We start from the raw sequence: 12,636 nt of genomic DNA, 5'->3' as shown, positions 1-12,636 counted from the left end.
TGAACATTTGGGTAAATGCCCAAAAGTGGGATTGCTGGGTCATAGGGGAGCTCTATGTGGAGTTTTTTGAAGAATCTCCATACTACTTTCCAAAGTGTTTGAACAAGTTTACACTCCCACCAACAATGCAGTAAGGTTCCCTTCTGTCCACATCTCCTCCAGCATCTGTTGTTATTAGAATTCTTGATTATAGTCATTCTAACTGGGGTGAGGTGGTATCTCAATGTTGTTTATTTACATTTCTTTTATGGCTAGGGAGGTAGAGCATTTCTTCATATGTCTATTGGCCATCCTTCTTTCCTCTTCAGAGAAGTTTCTTTGCAGTTGTTTCTTTGCAGATTTGTTGTTGGGGGAGTTCCAGGTATATTTTAGATATGAGACCCTTGTTAATTTTATGGCTAGTGAAGCCTCCCAATCAGGGGGTTTTCTATTGATCTTACTAGCTATGTCCTTTGCCATGCAGAAGCTCTGCAACTTCATGCAATCCCATTTGTCCAACCTTTCTTTTATTTGTTGTATTTCTGGGTCTCTAGTAAGAAAATTTCAGCCTGTGCCAAGGAGACCTAGGGTTTCTCCTATTCCATCCTGTAATGTTTTCAGAGTGTCTGCTTTGACTCCGAGGTCTTTGATCCATTTGGAGTTGATTCTGGTGCAGGGTGATATATAAGGATCTAGCTTTGGTTTTCTACAAGTAGTTAACCAATTTTGCCAGCACCATTTACTGAAGAGCCTGTCTTTCTTCCATTCTATTTTTTTAGCTCCCTTATCAATGATTAGATGGCTATATGTTGGAAGGTTCATTTCTTAATTTTCAATTCCATTCCATTGGTCTTGAGGTCTGTTCTTGTGCCAGTTCCAAGCTGTTTTGATTACTATGGCTTTGTAGTAGAGTTTGAAATTTGGTATTGATATTCCTCCAGCACTGTTCTTTCTGTTCTTTCGTTTTTGCTATTCAGGGTCTTTTATTGTTCCATATGAATTTTTGGATTGCCTCTTCTATTTCCTCGAAGAATGAGGTTGGAATATTGATAGGTACCGCATTGAATTTGTTGATAGCCTTGGTAAGTATTGCCATTTTAACGATGTTGATCCTTCCAATCCAGGAGCATGGGAGGTTTTGCCACTTTCTAAGTTCTGTTTTGATTTCTTTTTTCAGGGTTTTAAAATTTTCATCATAGAGATCCTTCACTTCTTTGGGTAAGTTAATTCCTAGGTATTTTTTTTTTGTGGGGCTACTATGAATGGAGTTGCTTTCCTGATTTCAGCCACGCTTTTATCATTGTTGCGATACAGAAAAGCCATTGGTTTTTGAGGATTAATTTTATACCCTGCTACTCTGCCAAAGTTTTGAATCAGCTTGAGTAATTTGGAAGTGGAGTCCATGGGATTCTTTAAATACAAGATCATGTCATCTGCAAAGAGGGAGAGTTTTACTTCATCTCTCCTCTCTCCCTATTTGCATCCCTCTTCATTAGTTTTATCAGACCTTCTCATCCCACCCCTAGTCTACTCCCCTTTTTCCATTTTATAACCATCTCAATCCCAACACAATTTCTCCTACCTTGCCCATAATCCATGCTTTACACCAACATCAAGAATTCTGTTTTGAGAAGCAAACTTTTCTGTGATACTTGATAAAAAACCTTCAATACCACAGAAGAATTGTGCCATGTCAAATATGTTAGTTCCTTAGTTTCACTTTGGCTTTAATTGTATGTTACTTGATTCCTATCCACATCTCTTCTTCATTCAAGTCTCATTTCTCTCTGCCAAATATTCCATTCTTCTAACGTGATGGTCTACTGCCATCATGTTAACTCCATATGACTTGTTTTATACTCCTTCACTTAGGTAAGAGAGTTCCTGATAGAGCTACATTAGTTCAGCCTTTATGCAAAATTGTATTTTCCTCTAGGACTGCACTTCATCTTCATTGCTCCATGAGTGTCTTTCTCAGGATAAATGCCGTGTGTCTTATTTTGTATCTAATAGTTCACTGGATGGTCTTCCAGTGTTCCATATATCAGAGCATACATGTTCTTTAACCTGCTGTTCCTCCCCTGGCTTTGAGAAGCATGAAAGCAATATTGTAACCTGTTTGTATTCCAGTGACTAGCATGGTTTTATCCATGGTGTTTTTAGAGACTAAATAATGGGTGAGACCAACATCGAATATGTTATTTCTGCCTCTTAGCCTATATTATAATCAGACAGAATACCCTGAACACTCATTCATATTATTTTTGTTGATGTAATAGCTAGAATCTTCATCACTCTCTGTGAGAACAACAAATTCAGCTTTTTCTGGGAGCAATGTAGGGCTCTCTTTTTCTCTCTTTCCCTATTACCATCGCTACTTTGAAAAGAATTGGTGTTTATGACTTAGTAGATTAATTTGTTATAGCACATGTAATAAGAGTCCTGCTATTTCTTCATAAGTGGCTATGATGAAATATTCATATTTATATTTTCTGAAGATCTACATGGAGTGCAGCACATGTTATTATAATCTTATTTTAAGGAAAAATATAGACAAATGAATTTAAAACTGTTCTTAATGTAAACCTTCTAAATTAAATATAAAATGTACTTTACTAGAAGATAATGAAATCACAAGCAAAACACAGGAAAGGGTCTGTAAAGAACAAATTATACCAAAAATGTTAGTTAAATTTCAAATTGCATTACTAAATTAGTGCATGATGAAACAAAAGATCTGTAACAAGATTAGATGTCAGTAAATTACTGGATACAGATTATATGAATTTCATCCGTAAAATTCCATCAAATTGTTTATATTTCAAGAAGTTTTCAATTTATTTGTGTTCAACACAAAATATTAATTTTAAATGAAACTTAATCCACACAGAAAACATAGGCACTGGTATTGTGTGGTCTCCTTAGAAACATGTCAGAATAGAGTGGAGATAAAGCTAGTTCCCACCCTCTTTTAATCTCAGGATCAGACAAAATACAGGAAACAAAGAACAAAACATAGTTAAAGGAGATAGTACCCTGAAGGGTGAGATCAAACTTGGCTCTGGGAATTTTGACTGACACAGAAGTGAGAGGCTCAGAACAGGAAAATTAGATACACAAAGAATATATTTAGGAACAAGTGCCTATCCCAAGACCGTGCCAAACTCAAGAAAGGTAAATGAGATCCAGTCTTAGGGCAAAGAAAATGATAAGAACCGCAAGTAATGAAGGAGATAGTGATCTTCAAAAAAAAAAAACCTACAAGATAAAAAGCCAAAACATAGATAGCCATGTGTGGTGGCTCATGTCTGTAGTTGCAATCACCCATGAGGCAAAATTTCAGGAAATTGTAATATAAGGCCAGTCTGAAAAGCCAATGAGACCACATCTCAACCAATAGCCATGGTGAAGTACACCTGTACCCTGGAAAGTAATACATAGGAAGATAGTGGTGCAGGCTGGTTTAGGCAAAAACAGGAGACTCTGTAGCAAAACTAACTGAAGCAAAAAGCAGTAAGGGATGCGGCTCAGCAGGTAAAGCACCTGTGTAACAAGCAGGAGACCGTGAGGCCGTCATTTCAAACCTTCCAAACCCCTCATAAACAAAGCAAAGCATGCAAAAAATGTAAACGAGAAAATGGAACACCATATCACGTTGTTGTTTTAGTTGTCAAGCAATTTTAAAAGAAAAAATATGCAAAATGAGCATTAGATAAAGTTAGAGTAAATGACTTGGGATTTAGTCTTTTTGATAAGTTCATGGAACACTTTTTCCAAGAAGCTTGGATTTATTGGTGCTTGTATTTTTTTTGACACAGCAATATCCTTTGAGATAAACTCAAAAGCTCCAGTGACTATCAATGTTTTTATCCTCCTTATAGACTTCTTGTAACTATACATGCCACTCTGTTTCAAATAGAGTGCTAAGTGCACTTGGGAACAAAATATGATTCAGAATTGTAATCTTTGGCAAGAGAAGTGATTCTCTTTTCTACTTCAGGTATAAACACCATAAATTGGAAAAGATATACTTCAATTGCTATGTCAAAAGTCCTTCTTGGCATTTTCCTGATCATGATGGTGAGAAAGACAGCTCTAATTTGGCAGTAGTGCTGTGTGTCCTACAAGAAAGTTTGGTGATGGAAACCATGGAAAGGAGACAAGAGATGTGATGAGAGCGTTGAACACGCATGTATAAAATATATTAAATTACAAGGAGATCAGTAAGCACAACTCCCAAGCCCCTACTGCCATCCTCTTAGCTATTTTTGGAAAACCTCTTTCAAGATAATAAATGATATCAATATGATTAATATCGACATCTCAATATATTACTCCACTTTATAGAGTAATGTGGCAATAGCAACCTTAGACATCCATGTTTGCTCATGTTATATGTCAATGCTGAGGGTGCGCAAGTCACATGTCTTCTGGCACCTTCCTTGGTAGTGCGAAAGGCTGATGGGAAGACAAGTTGGTGGGAAAGAAGCATGGGAATTTATTGATCTATCACTTTTCCTGTTGATCTGTTACCCATACTTGCAATATTGCTAAGCCTGACAATAGAGTACAATTGTGTATTCTGACTTTGAGGAAGAACTTGAAACAATACAACAATGTGCAGTGATGAGTATATCTCTTCCAAGGAAATTACCCAACAGTTAGGAACAATAATGCCATAGAAGCAAGAATAAGCAATCCCAACAATTGGTTCTGGCCTTATCTCCTATTGTTTCCAGTGGAGTCCAGAACTTCATAGTACTTCATAGGCAAAGATTTCTAAAAATTTGTTGAAAGAAGATGAGATCTCAATGGCCATCAGTATACACCAGATTTTTCTGGTGACTTCTGCTCATGGTCAGATGTATCAGTAGCAGAAGACATCCTGTGCATTGCTGATCATCTCCAAAGCCTTCAATGTTGACAAGAGCAGGAGACAAAAATCACCCTGTTATAGTTAGAAAAAGCACAAACCAGATGACAATTTATAGTTATTACCTTGAAGTCTATCTCATCTTTCAATATAAGATTAAAAAATATCACAATGTCTGAAATGAAATAGGAAGATCTTACAGACTGATGTTACCGATACAAAAGAAGATGGGATGTAAATATTGGATGTGCTCAAGTTCTAGGAAATCTTTCTAGGTACTGTGCTTTCTGAGGTAATAAAGAGAACTGCAGAGAAGCAGAAGCAAAACCATGCACATCATATGATGCTATTCAAATTCAAAAAATATGTAGAATAGCCAGGCACTAGTGGCTCACACCTGTAATCCTAGCTTCTCAGGAGGCTGATATCTGAGGATTGCAGTTCAAAGCCAGCCAGGGCAGGAAAGTCTGTGAGACTCTTATCTCCAATGAACCACTAGAAAATCGGAAGTGGTGCTGTGGCTCAAGTGGTAGAGGACATAGCCTTGAGTTGAAGAGCTGAGGGACAAAGGTTAAGCCCAGAGTTCAAGCCCCATGACTGAAAAAAATAATAAGTCGAATAATGTGTGAGTATAGTTTGAGAAGTAATAGAGAACAGAACAAATTACAGTGAAAGGATAAGCCTAAATATTCTACCCATTTGTATTTTGAGTTATTAGTCTCCATTGAATTTTAAGCAATGAAGACACAATAACTAAATTTGTGTATGCACGAAACCATGTGAGAGCTCCGTTAAAACACTTACTCCCTGAGACTTCCCAGACTCTGGCCCAGAGATGCTAATTCAGCAGACCTGGTGAGGTTGATTATTTAATTTTAATAAGCACTTGAGAGCTTCTTGTGAAAGCAATGAAGGAAACAGACTCTGAGAGAGCAAAATACAGAAACAAACAGCTCATTCTTTTGATAATTTCTTTTAGATAAACACATAATGATATCCTAAGAAATGCTAATTTTATATTATACCACTCTTCTAATAATGAAGAAAGTAATGGACCTCTATGAATGTTTATTTTATGCTTGTTTTGAGAACATTTAAATCAGTAGGCATTATGAAAATTAATTGAAATTACGTGATGCACTACACAAAATATAAATTGAATGCATTGTACTGTTCATACAGGACAATTTCTTCTTATTATTTTTTTTGTTTGGGATTGCATATTTTTTATACAGAGTCTTCCTAGATATCACAACCTGGCCTCAAATTCACAATCATCGTACATGTGCTGAGTGCTGGGATTACACATAGGTACAACCAAGCCTGATCATGAGTTTTGTATATGAACGTTAGATTCATTTGAGTTTGATGTTGAACATTTAGGACATAACAGAATGTACTACATTAAGAAAATGTATCTAGTCAAAGAGTTGTAAGTAAATTTGGGGGGGGGTGGTAAAATGATGACATCACTACCTACATAACAGTTTTCCACGAGAGCCTTTTGTCAAACATTTGGGTTACTATATAGTACAACAGTCTACAAATCTGAATTAATAGAAATGTGAATTTTCATTAAAACATTCTTGTTGATGAGATTTTATCTTTAACATGCAGTCATAGATGGATTTGTACTTGGATAATGAAATCAATTGCACTGATATGTTTTAAACATTTAAAAATATAAACTCATCCCAATATTTATAAATTCCAGCTTCTGTTATCAATAGAAAATCAGTGATTATAATTAGAGAATAGAATGATTTTGTGTAAAGAATTCAAATACGTACAAAGAAATCAGAAACAGCAAAGATGAAGCCATTACTATCATCCAACAGTCCCCATTATTGAATTAATAGTACACTCCAAATTAGCAGAATGGAAAAGGCTTTCAAGAACCTCCCTGCTCAGATAAATGCAATAATATTCAAAATGTTGAACCCTAGGACAGACTTAACAAATTGAAATCATATGGAACATGTTCTTTGAACAGAACAGAATAAACTTAGAATTCAATGATAGAAAATTAACAGGAAACTTCCAACAATGACAACAACAACAAAAAACACTTTTAATGAATCAAGGTTGATTTTGTGTATGTCACTGAATCTAGGAACATCCTAGGTCATTCTGTAAATAGCTTTATCTTCTGCACAAAGCTTTCCTCTTCAAGAAACTAAATCCCTTCCTGTGAGATATCATCCATCCATCTATCTATCTATCTATCTATCTATCTATCTATCTATCTATCTATCTATCTATCTATCTATCTATCTATCTATCTATCTATCTAAAGATCGATAAAGATACATATCTATATAATCTATGTAGATATATTGTAGATATATAGCTATATGCATATATAGATATCTATAAATAGATATATATGCTTATATAGATATCTATCTATATATGTATATACTGTATTATATAATATTTATAAAGTATTCTATATGTATATGTGCATGTGAGTATGTGTGATTATTATATAAAGTACAGCAATGGGACTATTACCTAATCAGAGTCAATTCTCATGTGACTATGAACACAATAATAATTGCCAGATGACCATCAGCATTAGGCAGAGAATCTCCGACTTTTGTTGCTTGCTCTTCTGTATATTGTCAATAAGGAACATTGCTCTCAGTAGTCTTGAGAAAGCAACAACCTAGGTACATATAAAACTTTTAGAGTCAACAAACTTCTTCTAACTCCATTACTTATTTTAACCTCATATTAACCTTTTTAGATTTTTATGATTCCAATTTTATAGATAAAGTAGGCTTCAGAAGGGTAAATGCCACATATAAAGTAACCACCTTAATTACAAGCAGCAGCTTTTAAATGTGAATATTCTTTCCATGTCTTATTCAACAGTTGCTTTCCTAAAAGTCTAGTCAGCCAAACAACATAATCAAATGACCTGGTCAAGCAGTACATTAAAAATAGCTCCAATTCTTTCATGGTTGAGTGCTCAGATTGTGTCTACACATGTTAAAATTAAAAATAAAATTAAAGCATTATTCTCAAAATAGTTGAAGAGAGTTTTCATAGCAGATTTTTGAAAAACAAGAAAATTTTATGGCAATTACTAGGAGACCATATGTATAGCTTTTGTTCAGATGTCACCCTGGAAGTATTTATTATAGACTGTTAGATTGGAAAATTTGCATTTTGAGCATTACTTAATAACTAACTCCAGAGTGATATTTGTGAATTAGTTTGCTTTCATTTCTCCCTTTTCCAGTTTGAGATTTAAATGAAAGAAACAGTGAACTGGAAAGAAATAGAGGACAAAAATAATTCCAAATAATTAACTGTACAAGATAATTTGATCAGCATGTTTCTGGTCACTTAACAACAAATAATATAGAGAATTAAATAACAAGAAAATATAGTGACCTCATTCATTATTACTAATAATACTATCTGAACTGCATATAGTCCTTGACTTGACTTTATAATTGCTTTGGAATTTTATCTCATAAATTTTCTCAACTCTGGGGAAATTCATTTAACTTTGATCACACCATATTAAGAATTAACCATTGTAAATGTTAAAGAAAATGCAGACATTCTGAACCTCAGCTGACCTAGAGTTTATGTAGAAGAGAAAGTACTAAATAGAATATTTGAAACATGTGTGTGTGTGTGTGTGTGTGTGTGTGTGTGTGTGTGTGTGTGTGTGTGTGTGTGTGTGTGTGTGTGTGTGTGTATCCAGAGTGTTTAGGGAATCTAGTTAACAAAAAAATCTGATTCATATGATTATATATAAACTATGACCATTTTGGCAAAAAGTAGACCAACTAATTCTAAATATGTATCACTCATTTCTACTTATTAACTTTCCTGTTTTCTTCTTGCAAATGATCAAGGATTGCTAGTGCTATTGGGTGTGGATAGTTAAGATTTGGTTTCTCAACACAAGATTCAGTAGATGTATTCATTAGTTGCTCTACTTCTATCTGTAAATCCACTACATAACAGTTTATTCTTCAATGCTATCTGGCAAAATAAAAATAAAAGCAATGAAAACAATAACTAGGTTTCCATATTTATAAGCAGTGGGCCCCCATATTAACTCTCCCATGATTTCATTCTCTGATTACTCACTCCTCTACTTGCCTTACAGTGCCCTTCCAAATCTCAAGATCCATGTTAGCCATGAGAGAAAAGCAGTTTTTGGGGGGCTCCTGGCATACTATTTCTGTACCTATTCTAATACAGAAGATCGACTTCTTCTCTTCCTCTATTAGACTGCAAACCACAGAAAGGAATTAAAACTTTAGCATTGCTATATTTCTGGTGTCTACTGGAGTATCTTGTATAGAAGCCTACAACAATTTTTGAAGAGTTAGTGTATGACTATTATTAGCTTTAACCAAGTGTAGCATTTCAAGAACATTTGCATGCTATTTTCTTCATTTCTCAAGATAATCTTGGGAAGTAGGTGAAGCACTTTGGAAAAAACAAAATGTTTAAATAGGGATGCACATGTACAATACACTATATTGAAAAACAAACTTTACAATTTAGGTGAGGGAAGTGTAGTTGTGGAGGTGAGAGGGAAGGATTGGTAAGGGAAAAACAAAGAAAGAGTCAACAATGCTTGATAAGAACTGCACTCATTACCTTGCTTATGTAACAGTAACCCCTCTGTATAATATTTTCACAATAAAAAACTTATTTAAAAAAACTAGTCAGAGAGTTGAATGTCTCAGATAGTTTGTGTTGGGACCTTATAGCCAAATCTACACTGAAGCAAATAGCAACCAATAAGTTTTGTTTAGGGCCACTGAAAATACAGTCCTGTGATCAAGACATTTAAATATAGTATTTTACTGACTCCTCATATCAGCCATACAGAGGGCAGCAGAGAACACATCATCCTTATTTTCCAAGTTGGGGATACTGAAGTTTCAAGAACTCAACATGGATCTCTCAACATGACAGACATGATAAACAAAGGGGTTAATTATGCTTCACTCTGAGAAAACAAAAATATGTGCTCTGAGAACTAGACTATAAAATTTCTCCAACCATATCCTTTTTGGTATAGTTAAGATTACTTTTCCCAAGATGTCACTTCATTCTTCATAGCTCTTACTCAGGCTCTGCAAATACCCACATGTGTCAACCTGACAGTTGATATCCAGTGATATAATATTGACAGATCGTCTGTTATTGACAACGATTCAGGCAAAGGGGCTCTTGAGTGTGGGAATTATCAGACCCAACACTTGCTTGGGACTAGCAAATGTACAATTCTGCTTTTAGGTCTGAACGGTGAATGAGATATTTTATTTAACTTACCTTTGGGAGACATTTTTAAAATTCAATCTGACACATTTGATCACATTCAATTATTTAAACAATTTTATGCTGAATTTATCAAAAGTGTTCTCTGAGATCCAGAATTAAACTAGGGATTTTTCACTCAGTGAGAAAGCTATTGTTACATTTGAATGCTCTATACTTACTTCTTTTTATTGGACCACACAACAAATACATATTTTCTGCAACAGTCATCAACTTTGCCAAACACATATTCATCTGTTAGAGCAAATAGTAAAATATTTTGCTGTAGAAAATCACAACATATTATTCACAATGTACTGCCAAGACCAAAGCCTTTGGGAAATAATTTGGTATTTGAAATTATTCTTTCTCCTCTTGCTTCAATTTTTTCTCAATAGAAATAACCTTTATTGAGAAGTTTTTTTCATTCATCACATGTTATTTTATTAAATGCTAAAATCACTACAAAGTTTGTGACTGTTAGTCACTTTTTATGAGGAAAAAAATGAGGTTAAGATAGGTAAAATATTTATACAAGGAGGAAACAGAGCTCCAAATTTGAACAGAAATATAGAACTCTCTTTTTCAAAATGGTCAGAAGATAATTATTTGGTCATTAGATGTCTAAGTCCATAAGTTAATAATCTTAACCAGGCTGAGTTCTAAAATAATAAAATGATTTTCATCTAGATGATACTATCATTTTATTGCATAGGTCCATTGAAATTACTTTCCCTCATTTTATATACTTTTTGTTATTTTCACACTGTTTCTTCCCTCATTCTCCAGTGTTTACTAACTCAATAATTCAACTTCTGAAAATGTTGAGGGTTGATTACAGATAACATGGCAGTGGGGAAGCGGGGGGGGGGGAGGGAATTCATTGCTATTTAGTAGTAAATGGAATTTATTCATTTAATCAATGTTGTTTCTAAATGCTATAAAATTCATTTTTCAATGCATAGATATCAGTTACAGATACTAACATGGTAACTTCATGTTATGAAATGAAGAAACTTGCATCCTTCAGTATTTTCATTATCCATCTTTACACTTCACAAGTGACACACTAGGGTTGGGCATATGATCAGAGCACTTGCCTCATGAATACAAGGCTCCACAAAAAATGACACACAAGAAAACAGCAAGACAAAAATGACTAAAAATATTACTATTCAACCAAAGTAATAAATGACTTCACTTTTAAGCTGATAACTCCCATGCCCACACCAAAAAAATCCATATTGTTCATAATGTAATTGCTGTACTTTTTTCCGCTTTTTGACTCTTTAATTGGATATTGACTAATTGGTTATAATGCTATTCTGTCCTTCAGTAGTATGTCATCCTGCTACCTACTGACTGCCAGTTGGTAGTTCCAAATATACATTAATATACTTCTTCACTCTCTGGTGCTATCACAAACTTATTTTTAAATTTGTAGTAGGCTGAAAAGACCTGTTTCCACAATAATACTAACCATTTCAGGTGCCTTTAATGATTCAAATGAGAAAGATATGACACCTCTAAATTTGCTTAGATTCCATATTATTATAACAAGAAAACTTTGTGATGATAAAGGAAGCACTATATTCTATAAGCTAGTGTCACATTTTGTCCTCAAGCTTCTAATAATGAAAGCCCTCATCCAACTTCTCTTCAACAACTTACATTTTGCTACAGGCACTAGCAGTCACAAATGAACTTACAAATGAAGCTATAGATTAATGACCAATTAAGAAATAATAGGAAAGTGAATACACTTCCCTCTCCTAGTTTCTCTTCTTCACAGAGATCTTTGTTTCCCATACCAAAGAGTGCTTGTTATTCTGTTCTTGAAGCTGCACCAGCAACCAATGACCTGTTAGAGAACTCACGTTGACAACTCCACAGGTGCTTGGCTTGATGCTGCTCTGGCGTGCTTTTAATAGATAAGCATACTCTATCTACTCTGGCAAGGAAAAATAGGGCAGACAATCAGACAACCATCTTCTATAACCTGAGCTGCATACTTAACATAAGTCAAGGGTAAAGGCAACCTTCTTTCACAGTGCCCCGAGACACCATTGGGAACCTGCCCTTTCCCTTTATATTTATGTATCACACAAAATAGGCAGAACCGGGCACTCAACAAAACAGACTGAGAAAATGGTGATTTAAAGAGGCAAGCACAGAGTAGGTTAAGGGCATTTAGAAAGGATGTAAGCACAAATTCGATGAGATATACTTTTTTTAGGGTTCAGATTTAAAACCTCTGTTATAGAGTTCTATTTGATTCCTTATGGATAAAATTTTGGCCTAATAAAGGTACATAAAAATAATTACAGAGAGAGAAAAACATGATTTTATAACTAAACTCAAGATTTTATGACTTTACTAAAGAGCACAATAAAACCTAACAACAATAGAAAAAGTTGCAACATGTACATATATTGGTGTGTATATAGTATACAGACAAATACATTAGAGTGAAATCTATTCCTTTT

General features: G+C 34.5%; 1 protein-coding gene across 2 annotated transcripts in view; it reads left to right on the top strand.

Annotated features, from left to right (window-relative positions):
• Gpc5 (glypican 5) overlaps window positions 1–12,636 on the top strand; it is a 1,051,553-nt gene that overhangs the window by 917,142 nt on the left and 121,775 nt on the right. Inside the window, exon 8 of one of the 2 annotated variants that reach the window (XM_070002746.1) lies at window positions 1,157–1,197. The exons of the other annotated variant lie outside the window; for it this stretch is intronic. Coding sequence (XP_069858847.1) covers window positions 1,157–1,164 — 8 coding nt within the window. The 3' untranslated portion in view covers window positions 1,165–1,197. The remainder of the gene's footprint in view (window positions 1–1,156; window positions 1,198–12,636) is intronic. 2 annotated transcript variants of the gene reach the window in all.

This window comes from Dipodomys merriami, unplaced genomic scaffold (assembly GCF_024711535.1).
Source record: "Dipodomys merriami isolate MVZ:Mamm:240054 unplaced genomic scaffold, mDipMer1.0.p SCAF_6, whole genome shotgun sequence".
NCBI classification, from domain to species: domain Eukaryota; kingdom Metazoa; phylum Chordata; class Mammalia; order Rodentia; family Heteromyidae; genus Dipodomys; species Dipodomys merriami.
Note: the sequence above shows the minus strand (reverse complement) of the source record. Positions and strands in the feature narration are given on the sequence as shown.